Source organism: Phyllobates terribilis, unplaced genomic scaffold (assembly GCF_046119375.1).
Source record: "Phyllobates terribilis strain yellow unplaced genomic scaffold, ASM4611937v1 Scaffold_3__8_contigs__length_932513732, whole genome shotgun sequence".
NCBI classification, from domain to species: Eukaryota; Metazoa; Chordata; class Amphibia; order Anura; family Dendrobatidae; genus Phyllobates; species Phyllobates terribilis.
Window position 1 is genome coordinate 466,173,993 of NW_027362763.1, and position 26,904 is coordinate 466,200,896.

A 26,904-nucleotide genomic window follows, 5' to 3' on the forward strand; every position below is an offset into this window, starting at 1 on the left:
TTACTCTATGCATCGAGAGACCCCGGGCAAGTCTTTCTCACAGCTACAGCTCACATCTTAGCTTGGCTCACAATGAATCTACTTCCGGCTTCTTAGGGAAACTATGCAGGTGTGTCTAATAGAGTCTCTGCAGTGCTAAGATCAAACCCTGTCCTTCCCAGCTATGCTACAATACACACACACATATATATATTATATAGCTAGGGCCAATTATAGCCAGGGATTTCTGAAAGGCTACGTTCACATTGCATTTCTGCAGTGCATTTAGGATTTTGCTTTAGTCCCATTAAAAATGGGATTTACACGAACCTCTGACAGAAACATGTTTTTTTTCTGAAAGTGCCTGTATTTTCAAATTGGAGTGAAATGTTGTTTGCACATTTTTATGCCCATCGGGCACTTGACAGGCACTTTCAAGGAAAAAAAAATCTAGAGGGTTCATGTAATTGAAATCTATGTCCCCGTCATGGGTTCGTCTGAATCCTAATTTAAAGAAGCTGTCCACTACTTGACAACCCCTTCTCATTCCCCACGCTTGGCCCTGATAAAATAAAAAAGCTTATATTCACCTCCCGTGTCGGTGCTGTTCCAGCGGTGCCGGCGCTGTTCCTGCGGTGTTGGCACTCACTTTCCTGGGGCTCTTTTGCGGTTATGACAACAGGGGCGCCAAGCTCACGTGTCATAACAACCGCATGAGAGCCTCAGGAACACTAATGCCGTCACCGCTGGAACAGCGCCGCCATGGGAGGTGAGTATAAGCTTTTTTATTTTATCATTGACAAACATTTAGATCAAGAAGGGGTTGTCCTAGTAGAGGACAACCCCTGTAAATGGAATTCAGGTGAAACTCCCAAACGTACTGCAGAAATGCAGTTTGAATCCCGTTTTTACTGGGATTTAGGTGAAATTCCTCAAATGCACAGCATAAACGCAGTGTGAACAAAGCCTCATCTGTTGGCAAGGTGGTTAGTAAAGATCTCACTTGAAAATGCATAAATAGTGAGAATAGACACCTGATCACCATTAATGAGTCAGCCAAATGCAAGCAGTGAAAAGGGTTAAAACAGTCTAGAATTGGAGTCTGTCATTTAATGTTTGTTCTATTGAACCTATAAATATCTTATTCTCAGACTATATTTATCAGATGGCTATTTTCCGCAATCCCTGGGCTTCTTAGCCTGCAGGTCTGATCCTTAGAACTCTAGTATCTTACAGTGCAAGAAAATCTTCCAGGCATTTTGAAACGAGTAATTAGGTGGAACATGTTCTGCTGCTTCTATTTTCAGCTGCTTGTTTCTATCTAATAGAAAGTGGCAGAGACAGAAGTGACAAACAAATAAGAAAATGAAGCGAGTAATGCGATCAATAATGCCTCTTAATATCAGCAGTGATTGCTGCCATCAGTCTAAACATCCTTTAAAGCTTGTCAAGAGACAAAGTCGGCAGGTCCCAAAACACAGGAGATCAACTTATAATGAGATCTACGGAAGATTCTCTCCTTTAGGGCTCACTCACACTAGCGTATAATACAGCCAAGTGCTATGCAATGTTTTATCGGATAGCACTCAGCCCAATGTTATACTATGGGGCAGTGCAGTTCTGCAATTTTTTTTCATGCCAATTCAGCATGAGAGAACAATCGCAGCATGTTGCAAGTGGCTCTGCAAATTGGACCATGCGCCACCATACAAGTCTATTGGTGCATGTAAAACACCGGACTGCACTCGGATATCATCTGAGTGCAGTCCGTCATTCACAGACTCAGACAATGGAGAAGATGGAGAAATTAAGTTCTTCCTCTTCTCCACACCTGTGCTGTGATTCTCTCATGCGAGAGAATGTCACTCTGTCACTGACAGAGTTTGATCCGAGAGACATTAGCATAATCAATCCGATTCTCTTGCATGAGAAACATACGGCAATGTGACCCTGGCCTAAGAATACTATAAGCTACGATTACATCTTAGACATTTTTGGGTCATCAGTTTGAAACAGAGAACCAAGAACAAAGCAGTGATTGTTATACACTGCTCAAAAAAATACAGGGAACACTGAAATAACACATCCTAGATCTGAATGAATGAAATATTCTCATTGAATACTTTGTTCTGTACAAAGTTGAATGTGCTGACAACAAAATCATCAATGGAAATCAAATTTATTAACCAATGGAGGCCTGGATTTGGAGTCACCCCCAAAATTAAAGTGGAAAAACACACTACAGGCTGATCCAACTTTGATGTAATGTCCTTAAAACAAGTCAAAATGAGGCTCAGTATTGTGTGTGGCCTCCACGTGTCTGCATGACCTCCCTACAACGCCTGGGCATGCTCCTGATGAGGTTGCGGATGGTCTTCTGTGGGATCTCCTCCCAGACCTGGACTAAAGCATCCGCTAACTCCTGGACAGTCAGTGGTGGATGGAGCGAGACATGATGTCCCAGATGTGCTCAATCGGATTCAGGTCTGGGGAACGGGCGGGCCAGTCCATAGCTTCAATGCCTTCATCTTGCAGGAACTGCTGACACACTCCAGCCACATGAGGTCTGGCATCGCCCTGCATTAGGAGGAACCCAGGGCCAACCGCACCAGCATATGGTCTCACAATCGGTTTGAGGATCTCATCTCGGTACCTACTGGCAATCAGGCTACCTCTGGCGAGCACATGGAGGGCTGTGCGGCCCTCCAAAGAAATGCCACCCCACACCATTACTGACCCACTGCCAAACCGGTCATGCTGAAGGATGTTGCAGGCAGCGGATCACTCTCCACGGCGTCTCCAGACTCTGTCACATGTGCTCAGTGTGAACCTGTTTTCATCTGTGAAGAGCACAGGGCGCCAGTGGCGACTTTGCCAATCCTGGTGTTCTGTGGCAAATGGCAAGCGTCTTGCACGCTGTTGGGCTGTGAGCACAACCCCCATCTGTGGACGTCGGGCCCTCATACCACCCTCATGGAGTCGGTTTCTAACCGTTTGTGCAGACACATGCACATTTGTGGCCTGCTGGGGGTCATTTTGCAGGGCTCTGGCAGTGCTCCTCCTGTTCCTCCTTGCACAAAGGCGCAGGTAGCGGTCTTGCTGCTGGGTTGTTGCCCTCCTACAGCCCCCTCCACGTCTCCTGGTGTGCTGGCCTGTCTCCTGGTAGCACCTCCAGCCTCTGGACACTACGCTGACAGACACAGCAAACCATCTTGCCACAGCTCGCATTGATGTGCCATCCTGGATGAGCTGCACTACCTGAGCAACTTTTGCGGGTTGTAGAGTCCGTCTCATGCTACCACGAGTGTGAAAGCACAACCAACATTCAAAAGTGACCAAACCATCAGCCAGAAAGCATTGGTACTGAGATGTGGTCTGTGGTCCCCACCTGCAGAACCACTCCTTTATTGAGGGTGTCTTGATAATTGCCAATAATTTCCATCTATTGTCTATTCCATTTGCACAACAGCATGTGAAATTGATTGTCAGTCAGTGTTGCTTCCTAAGTGGACAGTTTGATTTCACAGAAGTTTAATTTACTTGGAGTTATATTCTGTTGTTTAAGTGTTCCCTTTATTGTTTTGAGCAGTGTATTTACAGAGAGAGACAGTACTACTTATTCTCTTCATTTACAATCTAATGTATATGAGAATGTAACACTGAGCAACCAACCTATCAGCAGGATTTATACCGAATATCATAAAAGGAGTCCAAAGAATAAAGAGTCAAAAAGGGTTCTCCACAATTATCCTCACAGATGTATACATATGGGATACGGACTACCTAGACATGTTGTGTAACAAGCATCTAGGACCTAGACTCTAAGTAGTCCGCACCAGAGATTTTGCTTATGACTATGCATGTAACATGGTAAATAAATGATCATTATGTAATACAAGCATGTACCTAGGTCGCTGTAATAAAAACCACTACTTCTTAGCTGCGCTCTGCTTTTGCTCACAGTTGTAGTCCTGAGCTGGCAGCATGAATACCAGTTGATTCACAGGTGGGGTAAAGTGAACTTACAAGCAGGGCTGTGGAGTCGGAGTCGTGGAGTCGGTGCTCATTTTGGTGGAGTCGGTATAAAATGGACCGACTCCGACTCCTAAAATATATAATAAATTGGGTACAGTAGTTCAATGCAGTTTGTGGGGAATATTTTTTCATAGGAATTTGGGAAAGTTATGAAATGTCCTATAAATGGCTGTTCTATTCCTGATCTAAGGCTACATTCACACACAGCGTTTTTGCTGTGTTTTTTGAGGATACGTTTTTCAGCTGCAAAAGCAGATCAGCTTTTTAAAAAAACGCATCACCTGAAAGGTTTTTGAGCTCATAGATAATGTTTTCAATAGCAAAAGCAGATTAGAAAAATGCCGCACAAACTGACATGCTCATTCTTTGTGAGGATCGGTTTTTGAGCCCAAAAACGGATCCTCACAAAACGATGTGTCTGAATGTCATATCTTGAAACCCATTGACTTTGCTGGGATGCCCAGAGACATTGCATTTTACTGCAAAAAACGGATCCGCAAAAACGCTGTGTGTGAATCATGGCCGTAGCCAGCGAGGGGCAGGAGTGGCAGGGCACGCACCTATCAAAACTCACTTGTATGCTACAGTGCTCCCGTCCTGCACTGGCTCCAGACTGCAGGGGGCAATCTCCCCTCCTCCGTCCTGTCTTCTGCCATCTTCACCAGAGAGAGGAGGGGGAGGGGATCCGATTCTTGGGCCCCGAGCTGGAGAAAGTGAAAGTACTACTGCTCATTTCTGTCACAGGAAGGTAACTAATGCTAGTATTGTAGGTGATTATTATGTGCTCTCTGTACAATGTGTGTGAACTATATGTGCGATATGTGCAATGTACTATTTGCTGTCTATAGCTGTCATCTGTCTATCACACTCTATCCCTCCATCCATCCCTCTATCTATCCATCTATCTATCTATCCATTCATCTATCCCTCCAGCTATCCATCATTATATTCTATCTAAATATCTTGATTATTGTATCATAAAAATGATTAAATGTCGGATGTTCACATTGTACTACAATAAATTTTTCACTTAAATATAAGCAATATATGTCGGAGTCGTGGAGTCGGTGTAAGGGAAATTGACGAGTCGCAGTCGCAGGTTTGGCTTACCGACTCCACAGCCCTGCTTACAAGTCAAACAGTACAAGATGTTTTTTTTTGCTGTTTGAGCTGTTGTAACACTAGAACAGACCCATTCCGGTGACAGATCAACTCTTAGGCCACGGCCCCACTATCAGTATTTGGTCAGTATTTTTTTCTCAGCAGTGGGAGACAGGACAGGAGTGGGTGATAAATGCAGAATTGGTGACTTGTTTCTATTATACCTTTTCTCTGATTGTTCCTCACCTGGTTTTGGCTCCCAACTCCTGAGAAAAAACACTGACGAAATACTGATAGTGGGGCCATGGCCTTAGATGACAATTGGGCAGAGTCTAGGGGTGTCTATTTCCTTCCTTACAGAGGATGGTTAAGAATCATTTATTTTACTCACTTATATAGCTCCATTAATTCCACATTGCTTTACAGACATTATCGGCACTGTACTCACAGGGGCTCACAATCTAGATTCCCTATCAGTATGTCTTTGTAGTGTAGGAGGAAACCGGAGAACCCAGAGGAAACCCACGCAAACACGGGGAGAACATTTGAACTCCTTTCAGATGTTGTCCTTGGTGGGATTTCTACTCAAGACCCCAGCACTGCCAGCCTACAGTGCTGACCACTAAGCCACCGTGCGGCCCTGCTCATTTTCCCTTACTCAGCTATTATACAGTACTGTATGTGGCAAGTTCCATTTTATGTTTGAAAGCTGAAACTACATAACTTAGAGAGACCCAGCTGGTAAATGGCATCTATGAAATCTACAACTTCTCTTATTCCCCTTACATTATTCATAGGTTATTAACATATAAAGACAAACATTTTAATTACCTCTGTACTAAATATTTAGCATAGTAAAATGCAATTAGAAGAATTAGAAGCAAGTTATTTCTGTTACTTAAGAATCAAAGTACTACCTAAGGCAATTATTTTTTATCCTCTTAATATCTACACTAAAAATGCCTAAGGGAAAATAATTGACTTTGCTAATTTTACCACTGACAATTATAAAATAGCTTTGCTTTTCATTATGGCTTTAGATATTCACAACTAATTGCTAGTCCCAAGAGTGGACCTGAAAGCAGTTAATCATACGACCACGATAAAAGACTGCACTAGAATACTGTAGCTGCTTAGTGGCGGAGATCAACTTTGAACTGTGTTACTTAGAAAAAAAATGTATCAGATTGTTTAAGGTGCTGATCGCTTTATAACAATTTCTCTTCAACACAAATATTCAGAAAGTTTTGACAATGGGGAAGCCCCATAAAAAGTCCCATATTGGCATTGGTTTTATCAGGAAGAGGTCCTGAGCGACTTCGAAACATGCTGACTGTAAAAACCTGTACAAATAAAAGTATTCTTTTAAGAAATCTTCTGATGTCCTAGGATTTCCATCAGCAGCGCAGACATAGACACACCACACCTGGATCAACATAGTGAATCCAGAGCACAATCCAAACTAAAATCTGGATGTAACATGGAAATTCTGCTCCAGAATTGGCACTTATGCACCCAGGAATACACCCTTAGGCTATGTTCACACATTATGTTTTTTACTGCGTTTTTTTTTTCTGCAGGCAAAACCTGCTCTCTTGGCAGTAAAGAGGCGGCTTACAAAAAGCAGGTTTTGTTGCGTTTTTTTTCTGTGTTTTTCAGGTACATTTGTCTCTTGTGCATGCTGATACAGTTTAGTGCCTGTTGTTCCTGAGTCTTCTGCACCAAAAAAACAGCAAAACCTCATACCTGCGCTTTTTGCACTTACTCATTGCTTTCTATGGGTGAAAAAACTCTGCAAAAACGCTGAAAAAAAATGATATGCTGCAATTTTCAAAAACATAGTAGTTTTCCAATTCAGCCAGGAAAAAAAACCAATGTGCGTGCATGAGATTTCTGAAATCACATAGCTTTTGCTGGTACTGTAAAACGAAGCTTTTATTTGCATATAAAAATGCAGCAAAAATGCAGGATGTGAACATAGCCTTAAGCAGTCTCTAAAAACCTAGATCTAGAAGTCAGCATCCTATGACGATGGCACTTGTATGTGATAATAAAGCTCATGTGAAGTAAACCAGCTACAAAATGCCATGATTTAGTGACCACCATGGAAGAAACGTCCCATATGATAAGATCAGCAGTCACGGTCAAAAGACATGACTTTTTATGGATGTCTGTCACCTTTTATAGGAACGGACGTCGCGAGCTGAACTTAGCGGCATTGATACGTTAAGCACATTAGGCACTTCTGCATTAGGAATGATTTATCATTCATCTATTGATGTGGGATTGATACTGTGAGGATTTGCAGGGTTTGATGGCAGTTAAATCATTATTTCACATGGTTATGATGTATTCCCACATGATTGGAGGTTATTGGTTCTAAAAGGTTTTCCCATTATTCTGTGATTCGACTATGACGAAAGGCACTCTGTATGCCAGAAATGCATCAGCCTGCATGTCATGTGGAATACAAATTATTACATGGAGTTTTTAATGGATTTTTTAATAAAAAAAGAAAACATTCTAAAGAAGTGGAATTGCTGCGATTTCCCTACATATTTTCATGAAAGGTTTTAATGGTCCACAACCAGGCTGGAGCGCAGTGAATCATATGCGATTGTGGAAATCTTATGTTTGCAGGTCTGTATTGATCTACTCTGGGGTTTCTCAAACTTTTTCTACTGGAACCACCTCACAGTTTTAGAAACACTTCTGTATTATATCCAGATGAGATGAACTGACATCGGAGCAAATGCAATATACGGATACATCTGAGTGAGAATACGCATTTACCTAGCCCTCTATGTGAAAGGTAAAAATATGTCAATAAGGCCACGTTCACACTTTCAGTATTTGGTCAGTATTTTATATTAGTATTTGTAAGCCAAAATCTGGAGTGGAACAGTCAGAGGAGAAGTATAATAGAAACACGTCACCACTTCTGGATTTATCACCCACTCCTGGTTTTGGCTTACACCTACTGAGGGGAAAAACTGACCAAATACTTAATGTGTAAACGTAGCCTAATGTATGGAAAAAATCATATACATTTTTTACCTTTGTGTTTTGTAGTTGTGCAAGCCCAGTGCAAGCATTTGCCAAAAGGAAGTCTCCACTTAGAATAGCCATTTTATTGCCAAATTGCATATCCTTAAGCGGTCCATCACAACTCTTCAGCTCTTCAATATTCACAATCCCACGATGTACTAGGAAAGCTGTATGGATCAGCTCTGTAATTTCAGCAAGGTTTCTCTGGCTGTGAAAATAGAGTAAAATAATCATCAATGAGTGGCAGTATAAAAAGGTCCTAACATACCCTACCAGATCCTCTGTCCACTTTGGAATTTATGGAGACAAAACTCTGAATTAATTTTGACATTATTTCACAATAATGGAAGTTACTACTGATACCGTATATTGGAGTGTGAGTGAGTAACAATCTTATCTTGTTATTTAAAGGCATTTTCCAAGTTAAATCTAAAATTTCCAACCAGGCAGTTAAAAGGGTCATCTGGTGCTGCCCACTTCAGCAATGGGGGAATGAGTGGTGGACGTTGCATCTGCACAAGCCTGTGAGGACTCGAGCACATTAGACAGACCTGTGCACTTCACTTCTCTAGAAGAGGCAGGAATGTGCAGAGGCAAAGTCAGCACCAGCACTCACTTCACTAGAAGAGGCAGCTATATGAAGATGCAACGTCAGCAGCAGCACTCACTTCACTAGAAGAGGCAGCTATATGAAGATGCAACGTCAGCAGCAGCACTCACTTCACTAGAAGAGGCAGCTATATGAAGATGCAACGTCAGCAGCAGCACTCACTTCTCTAGAAGAGGCAGGTATGTGCAGATGCAATGTCAGTAGCAGCACTCACTTCTCTAGAAGAGGCAGCTATATGAAGATGCAACGTCAGCAGCAGCACTCACTTCACTAGAAGAGGCAGCTATATGAAGATGCAACGTCAGCAGCAGCACTCACTTCACTAGAAGAGGCAGCTATATGAAGATGCAACGTCAGCAGCAGCACTCACTTCTCTAGAAGAGGCAGGAATGTGCAGATGCAACGTCAGCAGCAGCACTCACTTCTCTAGAAGAGGCAGGAATGTGCAGATGCAATGTCAGCAGCAGCACTCACTTCTCTAGAAGAGGCAGGTATGTGCAGAGGCAATGTCAGTAGCAGCACTCACTTCTCTAGAAGAGGGAGGTATGTGCAGAGGCAACGTCAGTAGCAGCACTCACTTCTCTAGAAGAGGCAGGTATGTGCAGATGCAATGTCAGCAGCAGCACTCATTTCTCTAGAAGAGGGAGGTATGTGCAGAGGCAACGTCAGTAGCAGCACTCACTTCTCTAGAAGAGGCAGGTATGTGCAGATGCAACGTCAGCAGCAGCACTCACTTCTCTAGAAGAGGCAGGAATCTGCAGAGGCAACGTCAGCAGCAGCACTCACTTCTCTAGAAGAGGCAGGAATGTGCAGATGCAATGTCAGCAGCAGCACTCACTTCTCTAGAAGAGGCAGGTATGTGCAGATGCAATGTCAGTAGCAGCACTCACTTCTCTAGAAGAGGGAGGTATGTGCAGAGGAAACGTCAGTAGCAGCACTCACTTCTCTAGAAGAGGCAGGTATGTGCAGATGCAATGTCAGCAGCAGCACTCACTTCTCTAGAAGAGGCAGGTATGTGCAGAGGCAACGTCAGCAGCAGCACTCGCTTCTCTAGAAGAGGCAGGTATGTGCAGATGCAATGTCAGCAGCAGCACTCGCTTCTCTAGAAAAGGCAGGTATGTGCAGATGCAATGTCAGCAGCAGCACTCACTTCTCTAAAAGAGGCAGGTATGTGCAGATGCAATGTCAGCAGCAGCACTCACTTCTCTAAAAGAGGCAGGTATGTGCAGATGCAATGTCAGCAGCAGCACTCGCTTCTCTAGAAGAGGCAGGTATGTGCAGATGCAATGTCAGCAGCAGCACTCGCTTCTCTAGAAGAGGCAGGTATGTGCAGATGCAATGTCAGCAGCAGCACTCGCTTATCTAGAAGAGGTAGATATGTGCAGATGCAATGTCAGCAGCAGCACTCACTTCTCTAAAAGAGGCAGGTATGTGCAGATGTAACATCAGCAGCAGTACTCACTTCTCTAGAAGAAGCAGGTATGTGCAGATGCAATGTCAGCAGCAGCACTCACTTCTCTAGAAGAGGCAGGTATGTGCAGATGCAATGTCAGCAGCAGCACTCACTTCTCTAGAAGAGGCAGGTATGTGCAGATGCCATGTCAGCAGCAGCACTCGCTTCTCTAGAAGAGGCAGCTATATGAAGATGCAACGTCAGCAGCAGCACTCACTTCTCTAGAAGAGGCAGGAATCTGCAGAGGCAACGTCAGCAGCAGTACTCACTTTTCTAGAAGAGGCAGGTATGTGCAGATGCAATGTCAGCAGCAGCACTCACTTCTCTAGAAGAGGCAGGTATGTGCAGATGCAATGTCAGCAGCAGCACTCACTTCTCTAGAAGAGGGAGGTATGTGCAGAGGCAACGTCAGCAGCAGCACTCGCTTCTCTAGAAGAGGCAGGTATGTGCAGATGCAATGTCAGCAGCAGCACTCGCTTCTCTAGAAGAGGCAGGTATGTGCAGATGCAATGTCAGCAGCAGCACTCGCTTCTCTAGAAGAGGCAGGTATGTGCAGATGCAATGTCAGCAGCAGCACTCACTTCTCTAAAAGAGGCAGGTATGTGCAGATGCAATGTCAGCAGCAGCACTCACTTCTCTAGAAGAGGCAGGTATGTGCAGATGCAATGTCAGCTGCAGCACTCACTTCTCTAGAAGAGGCAGGTATGTGCAGATGCAATGTCAGCAGCAGCACTCGCTGCTCTAGAAGAGGCAGCTATATGAAGATGCAACGTCAGCAGCAGCACTCACTTCTCTAGAAGAGGCAGGAATCTGCAGAGGCAGCGTCAGCAGCAGTACTCACTTCTCTAGAAGAGGCAGGTATGTGCAGATGCAATGTCAGCAGCAGCACTCACTTCTCTAGAAGAGGCAGGTATGTGCAGATGCAATGTCAGCAGCAGCACTCGCTTCTCTAGAAGAGGCAGCTATATGAAGATGCAACGTCAGCAGCAGCACTCACTTCTCTAGAAGAGGCAGGTATGTGCAGATGCAATGTCAGCTGCAGCACTCACTTCTCTAGAAGAGGCAGCTATATGAAGATGCAATGTCAGCAGCAGCACTCGCTTCTCTAGAAGAGGCAGCTATATGAAGATGCAACGTCAGCAGCAGCACTCACTTCTCTAGAAGAGGCAGGAATCTGCAGAGGCAACGTCAGCAGCAGTACTCACTTCTCTAGAAGAGGCAGGTATGTGCAGATGCAATGTCAGCAGCAGCACTCACTTCTCTAGAAGAGGCAGGTATGTGCAGATGCAATGTCAGCAGCAGCACTCGCTTCTCTAGAAGAGGCAGCTATATGAAGATGCAACGTCAGCAGCAGCACTCACTTCTCTAGAAGAGGCAGGTATGTGCAGATGCAATGTCAGCAGCAGCACTCACTTCTCTAGAAGAGGCAGGTATGTGCAGATGCAATGTCAGCAGCAGCACTCGCTTCTCTAGAAGAGGGAGGTATGTGCAGAGGCAACGTCAGCAGCAGCTCTCGCTTCTCTAGAAGAGGCAGGTATGTGCAGATGCAATGTCAGCAGTAGCACTCGCTTCTCTAGAAGAGGCAGGTATGTGCAGATGCAATGTCAGCAGCAGCACTCACTTCTCTAAAAGAGGCAGGTATGTGCAGATGCAATGTCAGCTGCAGCACTCACTTCTCTAGAAGAGGCAGGTATGTGCAGATGCAATGTCAGCAGTAGCACTCGCTTCTCTAGAAGAGGCAGGTATGTGCAGATGCAATGTCAGCAGCAGCACTCACTTCTCTAAAAGAGGCAGGTATGTGCAGATGCAATGTCAGCAGCAGCACTCACTTCTCTAGAAGAGGCAGGTATGTGCAGATGCAATGTCAGCTGCAGCACTCACTTCTCTAGAAGAGGCAGGTATGTGCAGATGCAATGTCAGCAGCAGCACTCGCTGCTCTAGAAGAGGCAGCTATATGAAGATGCAACGTCAGCAGCAGCACTCACTTCTCTAGAAGAGGCAGGAATCTGCAGAGGCAACGTCAGCAGCAGTACTCACTTCTCTAGAAGAGGCAGGTATGTGCAGATGCAATGTCAGCAGCAGCACTCACTTCTCTAGAAGAGGCAGGTATGTGCAGATGCAATGTCAGCAGCAGCACTCGCTTCTCTAGAAGAGGCAGCTATATGAAGATGCAACGTCAGCAGCAGCACTCACTTCTCTAGAAGAGGCAGGTATGTGCAGATGCAATGTCAGCTGCAGCACTCACTTCTCTAGAAGAGGCAGGTATGTGCAGATGCAATGTCAGCAGCAGCACTCGCTTCTCTAGAAGAGGCAGCTATATGAAGATGCAACGTCAGCAGCAGCACTCACTTCTCTAGAAGAGGCAGGAATCTGCAGAGGCAACGTCAGCAGCAGTACTCACTTCTCTAGAAGAGGCAGGTATGTGCAGATGCAATGTCAGCAGCAGCACTCACTTCTCTAGAAGAGGCAGGTATGTGCAGATGCAATGTCAGCAGCAGCACTCGCTTCTCTAGAAGCGGCAGCTATATGAAGATGCAACGTCAGCAGCAGCACTCACTTCTCTAGAAGAGGCAGGAATCTGCAGAGGCAACGTCAGCAGCAGTACTCACTTCTCTAGAAGACACAGGTATGTGCAGATGCAATGTCAGCAGCAGCACTCACTTCTCTAGAAGAGGCAGGTATGTGCAGATGCAATGTCAGCAGCAGCACTCACTTCTCTAGAAGAGGTAGGAATGTGCAGATGTAACATCAGCAGCAGCACTCACTTCTCTAGAAGAGGCAGGTATATGGAGATGTAACGTCAGCAGCAGCACTCACTTCTCTAGAAGAGGCAGGAATGTGCAGATGCAATGTCAGCAGCAGCACTCGCTTCTCTAGAAGAGGCAGCTATATGAAGATGCAACGTCAACAGCAGCACTCACTTTTCTAGAAGACGTAGGAATGTGCAGATGTAACATCAGCAGCAGCACTCACTTCTCTAGAAGAGGCAGGTATATGGAGATGCAACGTCAGCAGCAGCACTCACTTCTCTAGAAGAGGCAGGAATGTGCAGATGCAATGTCAGCAGCAGCACTCGCTTCTCTAGAAGAGGCAGCTATATGAAGATGCAACGTCAGCAGCAGCACTCACTTCTCTAGAAGACGTAGGAATGTGCAGATGTAACGTCAGCAGCAGCACTCACTTCTCTAGAAGAGGCAGGAATATGCAGATGTAACATCAGCAGCAGCACTCACTTCTCTAGAAGAGGGAGCTACAGTACAGACCAAAAGTTTGGACACACCTTCTCATTTAAAGATTTTTCTGTATTTTCATGAGTTTGAAAATAGTACATTTTTCATACATTCAAGGCATCAAAACTATGAATTAACACATGTGGAATTATATACTTAACAAAAAAGTGTGAAACAAGTGAAAATATGTCTTATATTCTAGGTTCTTCAAAGTAGCCACCTTTTGCTTTGATGACTGCTTTGCACACTCTTGGCATTCTCTTGATGAGCTTCAAGAGGTAGCCACTGGAAATGGTCTTCCAACAATCTTGAAGAAGTTCCCAGAGATGCTTAGCACTTGTTGGCCCTTTTGCCTTCACTCTGCGGTCCAGCTCACCCCAAACCATCTCGATTGGGTTCAGGTCTGGTGACTGTGGAGGCCAGGTCATCTGGCGTAGCACCCCATCACTCTCCATCTTGGTCAAATAGCCCTTACACAGCCTGGAGGTGTGTTTGGGGTCATTGTCCTGTTGAAAAATAAATGATGGTCCAACTAAACGCAAACCGGATGGAATAGCATGCCGCTGCAAGATGCTGTGGTAGCCATGTTTGATGCCTTCAGTATGAATGTACAATTTTCATAGTCATGAAAATACAGAAAAATCTTTAAATGAGAAGGTGTGTCCAAACTTTTGGTCTGTACTGTATATGCAGATGCAATGTCAGCAGCACTCACTTCTCTAGAAGAGGCAGTTACGTGCACATGCAACGTCAGCAGCAACACTCATTTCCTCATGCAGAAGTAGTAGTGTAGTGCCAGACTACACTTTTATTAGTCTAAAATAATAAATGATGCCATCTATTCTCATTAATGTGAACCCCCTATGTACTCAGTGCAGGCTGCTATTCTACTCTTGGCTGGGATTGAAAGTGATGACATATTGTTCTTCGATGTAAGGCCAAAAATATGCCTCAGAGTTGATGGTGCAACCAATGACGTGCCTTTTCAGTGATCTGACTGCTGCAGTTAATCACAAGCGTCAGCGATAAAGTGACTTAAAAACAGGATATCATCATTTCAAGTCTCAGCTAAGTCTGTGCTGATGAGTAGAGTACAGCATTACTCATTATTTTATGCCATTAACTGTCTGAAAAATGTTATATAGCTTGAACAAACAGTTTAACTAAACCATTTACACTATGCAATATTGTGCACTTCTTTTTTTACATTTGACAGGTGAATTTTAAAGGAACATTGTCTGATTATAAAACAAATTAAAAGAAAATAGTTCAGTTTAAATCTACATCACAAATACATATATTGAAAAACAAAAACAAACAAAAAATGGATTATTCTCTCCAAATGCTTTTAATTGTTAAAAACAACTTAGGTTACTGATAATAAATGAAACACATTTACACCTCATTTTGTTATACTGTAATCCTAAAATGAGTGTGAAAAGCAATATCATGTATTATCTCACTAACCAGTAAGTCTTGCCTAAATTTTACTAACATAAATGACCTTGATCTTGGTGTGAGTAAACTCCCAGAGGAGCTAATCAAAAACGTGGCCCTTGCTATATAACCAAATCTCAAGGGGTCCATTAATCTGGTCACTCTGCAACCTGTCTGGTTCTAGCCCCAACGGAGGTCTGTCCTAAGCTGCCTCACACACTATAACAAGATAGCTGGAATCATTATTTCGGAAAATGTAAGCACTTGTTCTGCAACAATAAAGGAAACTATCGGTACTTGTTTACATATATTTTTATTGCATGACATTAAACACTCCACCTGAATGCATCGTCTACAGTGGCTTGCGAAAGTATTCACCCCCTTGGCATTTTCCATGTTTTGCTACCTCTCAACCTGGAAATTCACTTATTTTTTTGGGGGGGGGTTGAGAGTTTGTATCAGTTCATGTAAAGAACATGCCTACAACTGTGAACATTTGGTTTTCTTTTTATTGTGAAACCAACAACAAATAGGACAAAATAACTGAAAACGTCAGTGTGCACAACTATTCACCCCATTAAAGTCAGTACTTTATAGAGCAAGTCGCTTTGGATAAGTCTCTGTGAGCTTTACACATCTTGCCACTGGGATTTTTGCCCATTCCTCAAGGCAAAACTGCTCCAGCTCCTTTAAGATTGTGGTTCACCAGAGGAAACCATCTATCCTCAAGTCTGACCACAGATTCTCAATTGGATTAAGGTCTGGGCTTTAACTAGGCCACTCCAAAACATTTACACCTTTCCCTTAAACCACTCGAGAATTGCTTTAGCAGTATGCTTTGGGTCATTGTCTTTTTGGAAGGTGAACCTCTGTCCCAGTGTCAAATCACTGACAGACTGAAACAGGTTGTGCTCAAGGATATCACTGTATTTTGCATTATCCATCTTCCCCTAGATTCGGACCATTTACCCGACCCTGCTGCCGAAAAACATCCCCATAGCATGATGCTGCCATCGGGTTTCACTGTGGGGATGGTGTTCTTGGGGTGATGAGCTGTGTTGATTTGGCGCCAGACATGGCGATCACCTTGGTGCCCAAAAAGTTCAATTTTGATCTCATCTGACCACAGCACCTTCCTCCATACATTTGAGGAGTCTCCCACATGTGACTTATGAAGGTAATTGCTTGCACCAGAAATTTTTAGGGGCTTCATAGCAAAAGGGATGAATACATATGCATATGCCAATTTTTAGTAATTTGATCCCATAAATTTAATTTATGCCTAGATTTTTATCACTTCACCAATTTAAGACTATTTAGTGCTGATGCATCACACACACATCGGATTACAAAAATATTTAAACACAGCTTGTAATGTAACAAAATAGGTAAAAAAACCAAGAGGGCAAATACTTTCCAAGCCACTGTATATATACCAGGACTTTGGGTGAGGTGGGGTCCAAATTTTGCACTGGGGCCCAGTGGACTCTAGTTATGCCATTGACCTGAGACAATGCATCACTTAAACGGTGGAGTCTGTATTTGTGTTGGCACGCATCTGGACCATCGCTTAGACATCTGCCATGTCACCAATTGAAATCATTTTGAACATTTGTAGTGCATAAAGCTTGGATGGTGTGTATTTCCATGTTAATAAGTTTCTGTTATGTTCTCTTGGTTATGAATACCAAGGACATCATTTTGCATCCATTTTGAATCAGCTTATATGACAGTATTCAGTAAGCTCCCTCTAGTTTTAAGCATTCAGGATGTTTTATTTCAAACGGTGTACATGCAAGAGATTTGTAATAGAAAACCAAAGCTCCAAATGAACCTATTGGACCTATACATGACAAAAAGATACAAGAAAAAAATGTGCTTCGTGATAAAGAGAGATTGTAGAAGTACCATACGTACATAGTTGCACAGGTTGAAAAAAGACTCAGGTCCATCAAGTACAACCTTTCTCCACGAATTATAAATGATTTGTCACTAAATTATCTATAACCCACAATGCCAGTTGAAATCAATATTATTCACTCCCATTGAAAATCAGCTTTATTAGCAAAATTTACAAACTTTCTGCTGTTTGTAAAAAATCAATCAAACAAGCACAATTTTATACCCACCTGCACATTAATTTAACACTATCGGAGTACTGGCCCTGCTCGAAATTTGCATTATATAATGTGGGGAGCAGAGGGCTGCTTCCTGGGCCATGTACCCTTATTCACCCTATTACCCACTCTTTACAGGTTTCAATTAGAGCGAAGCTGGATCCTATTTCTTCCCCAGAATAGTCACACTGAGACGTGCGTCACTAGGGTTAGGGTTCATCCAATGAGTTCAGCTTGTTGCTGGTGAATGGCAACAAAATGTTAAAGATGACTTGTCAACTGGTCAAAAGTGGCCAGTTTTTGCTAGTTTTATTGCAACTGCTCCTCTGAATATTCTGTTGCTGTTTTTTGGGGGGTAAAATCTGTCAATCGGTTCCAGAGATATTTAGTGCTAATTGTATGGTCTTTATCAAGAGGGTGTTGCTCCCATGACAATTATGCAGAGCAGCCTAAAGACATGGCCCCAAATAATTCTTTAAGGCACCCCTTAGTAAAGACCATAAAAATTAGCACTAAATAAAAATATAAACAGGCCTTTATCTCTGGGGTCATATGCTGGATTAAAAAAAACAAAAACCAGAATGTGTAATTCTCAGGGCAGCAGCGGGACTAAAATAAGGGCAAACATTGGCCACTTTAGACGTGGAGACAGGTGGTGTTGAATAGTGTGTATGTATGTGCACCTGCATATGAATTTAATGCCTTGACCTATAGTATTCTGTAGGCAATACAATAAATGCAATGAAGAAAATCAAGTTTCAGTAGCAATTGACTAAGGTATAACATCATGTTGTTTTCTTTACTTGAAAACCAGAGCCACTTAGTTTTTAAGAAATTAATACTTTATGACAAATTCCTATATTTTAATAGAGCAATTAATCAGAAAACTACTGCAGTAGCAAAATAATTTAATTAGTTTAATGACTTAGAGCAAACTAGTTAATGAAATACTGACATCAGCTAATTATTGCGAATGCACAGGCTATCAAAATACACTTTAGAGGTCATTGTCTGTAAGCAATCCTTACTTCATACTTCTGATATCAATGATGGATCAGAAGTAACAGCTTCAGTATTATATTACTTTTAGAACACTAAACCCACTTCATTATATTCCTCAGTCATTATCTTATCAATATTTGTGAGTGTGTACCAGAAAGTGTCCTTGTGTGGTCAAACGTGTCTACTTTATTTCTTAGTGAAGCTCAAAATTTCTATTCTATGTGGCTACCATAGAGGAGTACCAATGTTCTGCCCTCAGTATTAAGCACTTTCAGGCGCTTTCCCATTTTTGTGCTTCAATTTTTTCCTCCCCTTATTCCTGAAGCCAAAACTTTTTTAATTTTCCATCGACATAGCTGAATAAGGGCTTGTTTTTTTGAACACCAACTTTTAGTTTTGAATAACACCATTCATTTTACAATTCCATGCACTGGAAAACAGAAAAAAATGTAAGTGTAGTGACATTGTGAAAACAACAAACAAACTAATTCTGCATTTGTTGCTTGGATTTTATTTTTACGGAGTTTATTATGCTGTAAAAGTGATCTGGCCATATGATTCTCCAAGTCAGAACAATTACGGCAATACTAAACTTGTATGAATTTTTTTCTTTCAAGTGGTGAAAAAGAATTCAGAAATTTGTAGAATTTTATTTTTTATTTTTTTGCTTTACTAGCACGACCTTTAACGTTTTAATTTTTACGTTGATGGAGGGGCTTGTTTTTGTGTGATGAGCAACAATTTTTATTGATACCATTTTGAAGTAAATACAAAGTTTACATCACTTCTTATTACATTTTTTGCAATATGGCGGCACCCGAAAAAACTGCAATTTTGCCTTTTTCATTTTTCAAGTTAATTCATTTTATATTTTGATATATCGACTTTTACGGAAACAGCCATATAATTTTTTTTTAACCTTTATTTATTTTTGATGGATGAAAAGTGGGATAATTTGAAATTTTATGTTTATATTTTTTACATTTATTTTTAATCATTTACTATATTTTTATACTGGAACCTGCAATTGTTTGATCGCTTGTTCTACTGTATATACTGCAATACAGTTGTATATAGTATATAGACAGAATGATGTTCTACTATGAAGTTCACACACAGGTTCGCCTTCAAATGAGGGCAAAGCTTTCAGCAAGCTCCTGGTTGCCATGACAACCCATTGGACTACCGCAATTGCATAGCAGGTGGCTGATGGGAGCCGATGCATGAGTACACCAGCAATCGCGCTATTTAAACGGTTAAACAGCAGCACACTGAGAGCTCAAGAAGCTGCTGTTAGCTGAAGATGTTCAATGTGTACCACAGCCAGCATCTATCGGGTATGGCTCCCCAGCCTGCTCCATACATGGGGATCCATTATATGATTTACCAGATCATGATATGTTGAAAAAGGGATTAATAAATCCACCTGTCAAAAGCTCAAAACTGTCAAATACTGCCTTGGCCAACGAGCATGTTTCCTAACTACAACAACTACATGCATGTTCAGAAAAGTGGTTCCTTTATGTTTAAGGTATAGATAAGTAAGCCCCAATGTCCCACATTAAAGGGCTTTATCATATATGGGCTAAATTAAAGGGGTATACTCATGTTACAAAACTGGTGTAGCTAAATTAGCATGTTAATAAGTTTTAAAAGTGTCTTGTTCTATCCACTGTCATTCTCCTGCTATGAGAGCTTTTATCTGATATAGTTTAAAGCTGGTTGCCAAGGCGATAGACAACCAGAGCTTGGCCGAGTAGAAGTTTATTTTCAGGCTGAGGAATTAACTCCTGAGATACGAGTCACTTTTCTCCATCCCAATGCAATGATTTCTGTACAGCAGCTAGCTGACAGGGAGGGACAGTTGAGCAGCTCTTAACCGAGCTGCTGTTTGCAGGACAGTTTTCCTAATCACTGCTCTCACTTTCCTGAGCCATGTGCTTGTTAAAACTTATATATATATACAGTACAGACCAAAAGTTTGGACACACCTTCTCATTTAAAGATTTTTCTGTATTTTCATGACTTTGAAAATTGTACATTCACACTGAAGGCATCAAAACTATGAATTAACACATGTGGAATTATATACTTAACAAAAAAGTTTGAAACAACGGAAAACATGTCTTATATTCCAGCTTCTTCAAAGTAGCCACCTTTTGCTTTGATGACTGCTTTGCACACTCTTGGCATTCTCTTGATGAGCTTCAAGAGGTAGTCACAGGAAATGGTTTTCACTTCACAGGTGTGCCTTGTCAGGTTTAATAAGTGGGATTTCTTGCCTTATAAATGGGGTTGGCACCATAAGTTGTGTTGTGCAGAACTCTGGTGGATACACAGCTGATAGTCCTACTGAATAGACTGTTAGAATTTGTATTATGGCAAGAAAAAAGCAGCTAAGTAAAGAAAAACGAGTGGACATCATTACTTTAAGAAATGAAGGTCAGTCAGTCCGAAAAATTGGGAAAACTTTGAAAGTGTCCCCAAGTGCAGTTGCAAAAACCATCAAGCGCTACAAAGAAACTGGCTCACATGAGGACCGCCCCAGGAAAGGAAGACCAAGAGTCCCCTATGCTTCTGAGGATAAGTTTATTAGAGTCACCAGCCTCAGAAATCACAGGTTAACAGCAGCTCAGATTAGAGACCAGGTCAATGCCACACAGAGTTCTAGCAGCAGACACATCTCTACAACAACTGTTAAGAGGAGACTTTGTGCAGCAGGCCTTCATGGTAAAATAGCTGCTAGGAAACCACTGCTAAGGACAGGCAACAAGCAGAAGAGACTTGTTTGGGCTAAAGAACACAAGAAATGGACATTAGACCAGTGGAAATCTGTGCTTTGGTCTGATGAGTCCAAATTTGAGATCTTTGGTTCCAACCACCGTGTCTTTGTGCGACGCAGAAAAGGTGAACGGATGGACTCTACATGCCTGGTTCCCACCGTGAAGCATGGAGGAGGAGGTGTGATGGTGTGGGGGTGCTTTGCTGGTGACACTGTTGGGGATTTATTCAGAATTAAAGGCATACTGAACCAGCATGACTACCACAGCATCTTGCAGCGGCATGCTGTTCCATCCGGTTTGCGTTTAGTTGGACCATCATTTATTTTTCAACAGGACAATGACCCCAAACACACCTCCAGGCTGTGAAAGGGCTATTTGACCAAGAAGGAGAGTGATGGGGTGCTACGCCAGATGACCTGGCCTCCACAGTCACCAGACCTGAACCCAATCGAGATGGTTTGGGGTGAGCTGGACCGCAGAGTGAAGGCAAAAGGGCCAACAAGTGCTAAGCATCTCTGGGAACTCCTTCAAGATTGTTGGAAGACCATTTCCGGTGACTACCTCTTGAAGCTCATCAAGAGAATGCCAAGAGTGTGCAAAGCAGTCATCAAAGCAAAAGATGGCTACTTTGAAGAACCTAGTATATAATACATATTTTCAGTTGTTTCACACTTTTTTGATAAGTATATAATTCCACATGTGTTAATTCATAGTTTTGATGCCTTCAGTGTGAATGTACAATTTCCATAGTCAAGAAAATACAGAAAAATCTTTAAATGAGAAGGTGTGTCCAAACTTTTAGTCTGTACTGTATATATATACAGTGATTATAGAACAAGCACTGACAGACTGCTAAGATGTCACAGTAGTATAGACTCAGCAGTAGGACCAAGCTAATGAATCAGAACTGTCATTCAGGTAGGCGTGCCAAACCCACAACATTCCCCAGCAATAAGCAAGAGAAAGCAGCAGTTGAGCTGTGTCTCAATACACAACTTGTGAATAACCATTTAAAGCAAATCTGAAAATAAGATTGCTCCAAAGCTGTCTTAAAAAGGTAATCTGAAAACAGAATGATGTAGGGACAGAAACCTTGATTTCAGCAATGTGTCACTTACTTTACTGGGTGCCACAGCTTTAATTAAAAACTGTTTTATGTGCTGCAGATCTACCAGTTCTCTGAATGCTGAGCTCTGTATACCCTCACCTACACCACTGATTGGCAGCTTTGTGTGAAAGCTGCCAATCAATGGTGGGGGTGTGGTTGGACTACCAGGCAGCAGGGGAAGTTGTCCTGCTGATAAAACATGGATTTTATAAAAACTACACTAAGCAGCCAACTGATATAGTTACAGAATCAGGGTCTCTACCCCTGCATTCTGCTGCTCTCACATAAAGTAACATAAACCTGGTGACAGATTCCCTTTAAAGGGTGGTTGGGTAATCATAGTAAAAAAATTGTCATGTACTTCTCTGAAATGTGCATTCCTGCATTTTACAAGAGGTCGGTTCCTTTGGCCAGCAATCTTCCCAGGAAGCATTTTCATTATATCATTAAGCAGATGGTCACCTCCAATATACAGATAGCATGGATTTAATGATTCATACAGATAATAGAAACAGCTACTTTGTCATTCTCGAGTGCACCAAGTGGATATCATTGTGAAGAAACTCTGCTTTGTTCTCGGTCAGGAGTAGAGAATTGCTGGAAGGTTACAGATTCAAAGAACAATTATCTTGGTTGTCAGCAAATAAGCGTATTGTTGTATTTAATTATGGTAACAAGCGGTAAAAGGGCAAATTACAATATATCGTGTAAACAAACAATTGTTCATCTCCCGCTATTTATTTACTAACAATACACAGTTCTCGTCGTCCTCCCATCCAATAAAATGAACTGAAAAGTATAAATAAAATGTCATTTTCATATGAGCTGGCAAGCCAGCCCTCTGAGAAGATGTCCATAGGAAAGAGCTACATCAGATGGACAGCTGATAGACAATAAAAAGTCTTGCCCTGGGCAAGGCAGTGTACCTGTTCTGAATACCAATGAGTAGAGCTTCTTTTTAGCTTTTTTTTTTCTCCATTTGTGAAGAAGATACAAATGGGAATCCCTGGTGCTGAGATCTAAAAGCAGCTAATTTAGGTAACGGCTCATTTCCTCAGTTGAAGGAAACATCAATATCCCAAGGAGATCAGCTCCACCTCCGTGACCTAGCTATTCAGGCAGAACTGTGACTATATAATTTCTTTACTTAATAAGCTTTTAATGAACAGGTAGAAAATTCCATCACTAATGCTAGGTCGGCCTGGAATAGGGCAAGAGCGAGCTCTGCATTACCATCTGCAGACTATCTATACCTCTCTTCAGCGTGCAGGCTATAAAACAGTCTGCTAATGAGGATTGTTATAAGGCTCATTTCATAACGGATTGGTCTCAGAGTAAAACGCTTGGATGTGAGAAGAACGCTCTTTCACTCCATTCCTTCTATTTCTCTATATCTTCCAAAATGACTCTTACAGAATAATGGCATTCTTAAGAATAGCCACTAATACATGCATAAAAAAAATAGAAAAAAAATTATGCATTTGATCCCTGAGGTTATTGACTCCTGCATAAAAAAAAAATAAGATGTGTATATCATTCTTATTACAAATGGATATAAAGAAAAAGTAAGAACTTGTGAAAAATATTATTGTATAATTTAACAAAGATGTGCTGCCGTCCAGACAGGGAAAAATCTGTAACTTCACAGACTTGCCCCAGGTGACATGCGCCTATCCCTGGGAGATTTTTAGGCTGGATCTTGCTAGACAGCTTGTTTCCACGATGGAGTTGTCCAGTTGAAGTAGCAACATGAAGTTTAATGAACCAAAAGATTATTAATAAAAAAGAAGTTCACTCTGGGTGCTCAGAATTTTAGCTTTTCTCACAAATGAAATGCATATATGTGTAAATTTGCATATTAAATTTCCCAGAGGAGCATTGCACGGCGAATAAGCCTCCTTACTTTGACATGCCAGAGCTGGTGTGTCACTCTCCATAAGGAGTATCGTTACCCCTTAGACCTCAGTCCTGAGCCTCTCATCTAGCCAAATCAGTGGTCATACGTTGCACTGACGAGGGCCAACAGCCCGAAACACCGTGTCTGCAAATTGAGATTCTGATTTGGCTATTATCCTAAGTCATATTGCACGACTCGTTAAAGGGTTGATTGTGACTTGGAGGATTGCTGCTTCCAATAGGTGGCGCTATAGAGTTCAAGTCCTCTTTTTCTCTGAAGAGGCAATTTGCATATGAGTTTATGAACAAATTCTTTGTCTCAGCAAAAAAGTGAGTTTGAAAGCAGTAACCTATTGAAAATAAAGTTGCAAAATTTGTAGCATTTTTTTTTCATTTTTACTCCACTCTCATCATGCTTAAGAACAGTGGGTTGGGCTGATCAAGAGAAGTGAGGGCAACTGTCTCCCAAAATTACTGTCTCCCTGAATTACAATAATTTTCTTCAGAATTTGGCATTGAAGCTGGCAACCCTAAGCTCACATTGATTTCAGCCGGTGGCACTTAGCGAGCCAAAGATGCATCAAATTTATTACTCGGTATGTGTCCCTTAAAACTGTGATTCTTACACCAGAGAGCTTCTATTTAAGACTGTTGTATAAAACACAATCTTTAGTAAATTTACGCCTAAGCAACCTTTCATACATATATTATTGACAGTGAGACATAGTGATATCGGTGTCTGTGTTTCAAGTCTTCCATGGCTATGTGAGAACTTTTGGAGGATGCAATCAGAAGATTTGGGTGATCCAAAGAATAAGGGCAGTATAAACCCTGTCTTCAAAATTCAAAATTGAATGGGTAATAATCTACTTTTTTGTGAATAACATTTATTGATTCACTATTCTTGCAGCTGTGGTACAATAAAATTAATATTGACCCCAAATCTTACACAATTGATTGCCTTTATACCGGGTCCTACCAACTTTAGCTGTGTGCTAAACTAGTTTTATAGTAGCCAATTTGCTAGTAATAATTTGTTTTTGTTTTTTTTGTTGCTTATTAATGTGGTGGCACAAGGTATGCATCATGTCCAGTTGCAATTGTTCAATTTTCCATTGTATAGAACATTGACATAGAAACAGGAATACTTTTATTTTGCAGTTGCTGTCATTATCCACTCTGCGAGGTCGATTTTCCTTCATGCAATTAATCTATCTACTATGTGGATATACATTTCATAAAATGGTCAGCATGTAATATTATTTCCAGCAAGGAAAGTATATAACCGGTCTTTGCTTTTTTCAGATTGGATGGTAGTTTTGGATTCTGAAGAGATCAGCTAATTGTTGGGACATTTTTTTTACAAGGTTGTTCTCATTAAACATGAGTAGAAGTCGTCAAGATGAGGCTATCCATAATTGCAGTATCCTACCAAACTAAAAAATGACTGGCTTGCCACTTTGAACATGTGTAGTGGCCAAGAATAGACTATAGGGGGAAATGACCTGAAGTCAAAATGTCTGTTGCAACAGCAGCATCCATTCATGGTCCCCTCACCCCCTCCTGGCTGGGATGTCAGCATGCTCACTGCCTCAACCGCTCTGCTGGTCCTCCTGCTCTGGCTCCCACCGCAACTCCCAGGTCTCCTGGCAACGTGCTTAGGGCGCATGTGCTCACAGCTTCTTAAAGGGGCAGCGTGCACACTCCAGAAGTGTACCCAGCCTATTGCTTTGAGGCATCATGTATTTAAGGCACTCTCCCCTGTAAGGAGGTGCCTGAACAACTTCAGTTTCTAGCTCGTCTTCTAACCTGCTAGTTCGTTGTCAGGTTCCCGTCCAGTCTAAACCAGTACCTGTGATCCTGAACCAGTACTGTCTAAGCCAGCTGTCCTGTCTGAACAAGTATCTGTGATATTGAATCTGCCCTGTCTAAACCGGCCGTTCTGTGGTACCTGTGATCCTGAACCTGTCCTGTCTAAACCAGCCGTCCTGTCTGAACCAGCACCAGTATCCTTTCAACCAGTGTTCCTGCCCCTGACCCACTGGACACTCCAACTCCGTACCTGCATTCCTGACCCTTTTGGTCAGCTGCTGCAGTACCGGAGTGGTACTTGGTGGCTACCTGCAGCTCAGACCTAACCTCATCATTAGAGGCTCTAGTGAAGACCAGGTAGCCGCTTAGTTACGCCCCTCCTGGGTAAGCGCGGCCTGTGGCGCAGTGGGTCCACACCCACCAGCGTGACATCTGTAAAGTGGAACAAATAGAAGTAACATTGGAAAAAGGGCACACAGTTAAATGAAGACCCTGACAACTTGCAGATAACAAAATGATGGCCTCAGTGTGTTATGACAATAATGTAGTGTGGTACTCATTCAAAGTGAATGAGGTAGGTCATGTTCTACACTAATAAAAGATATGGCCGCCTGATACATCTGCAGAAAAACTAAACTGGGGTCAGGCTGATGGCTCATTATGCAAGCAATAGATAAAAGACTAGAAGGTCATTGATCTTCAGCTTTCTTCATCATTGTGAATGAATTTACATAACATTGGATATGAATTGTTAGACAGACCTGTTAGGGGTACAGTATAGGGGTATACAAGATTTTTGTCTTAAATACAAACTTTTTTAAAAAAAAAATATAGCAAAAGCATGCATGAGGAGGCCAGAACCTACTGGTCATCAAAATGATTTCAGACTGACATAATGCGATTATAGAAATAATATATAAAATATATTAGTTCACCGAGATGACAACTGTTTACATATCACTAATTGGAGAGACAAAATATTGGGTTGAACAATAGCGACAGGCAATCACCACAACATATTCCTCTCTCTGTGTAGGAAAAACCACTTACAGGCTTTGCTGAATCTGTGCCCTCTTGGCATCGTGTCTCCTCCTATGTCTCTGGTGGATTGGAAGCCGGCTCAAAGCAGGTGGTTAAGCACCAGCAGAAAATTATTCATCTTTCCTAGCATGCCAAGTATTGCATATTTTTTCGCCTATTATAAGAATAACTATGATAACCGTTTTAGCAAGCTGTGAAAAAATGCAGTATGGAAAGTAGCACGTAATGCTGCGAGCTTGTTTCATTTTACTA

The 26,904-nt window shown here is 42.0% G+C and overlaps 1 protein-coding gene across 2 annotated transcripts in view; it reads right to left on the minus strand.

The window, feature by feature from the left end:
- Positions 1–26,904, minus strand: part of PDSS2 (decaprenyl diphosphate synthase subunit 2) — a 301,951-nt gene that overhangs the window by 135,864 nt on the left and 139,183 nt on the right. For both annotated transcript variants that reach the window (XM_073675798.1, XM_073675797.1), the window contains exon 4: positions 8,173–8,371. In XM_073675798.1, coding sequence (XP_073531899.1) covers positions 8,173–8,371 — 199 coding nt within the window. The remainder of the gene's footprint in view (positions 1–8,172; positions 8,372–26,904) is intronic.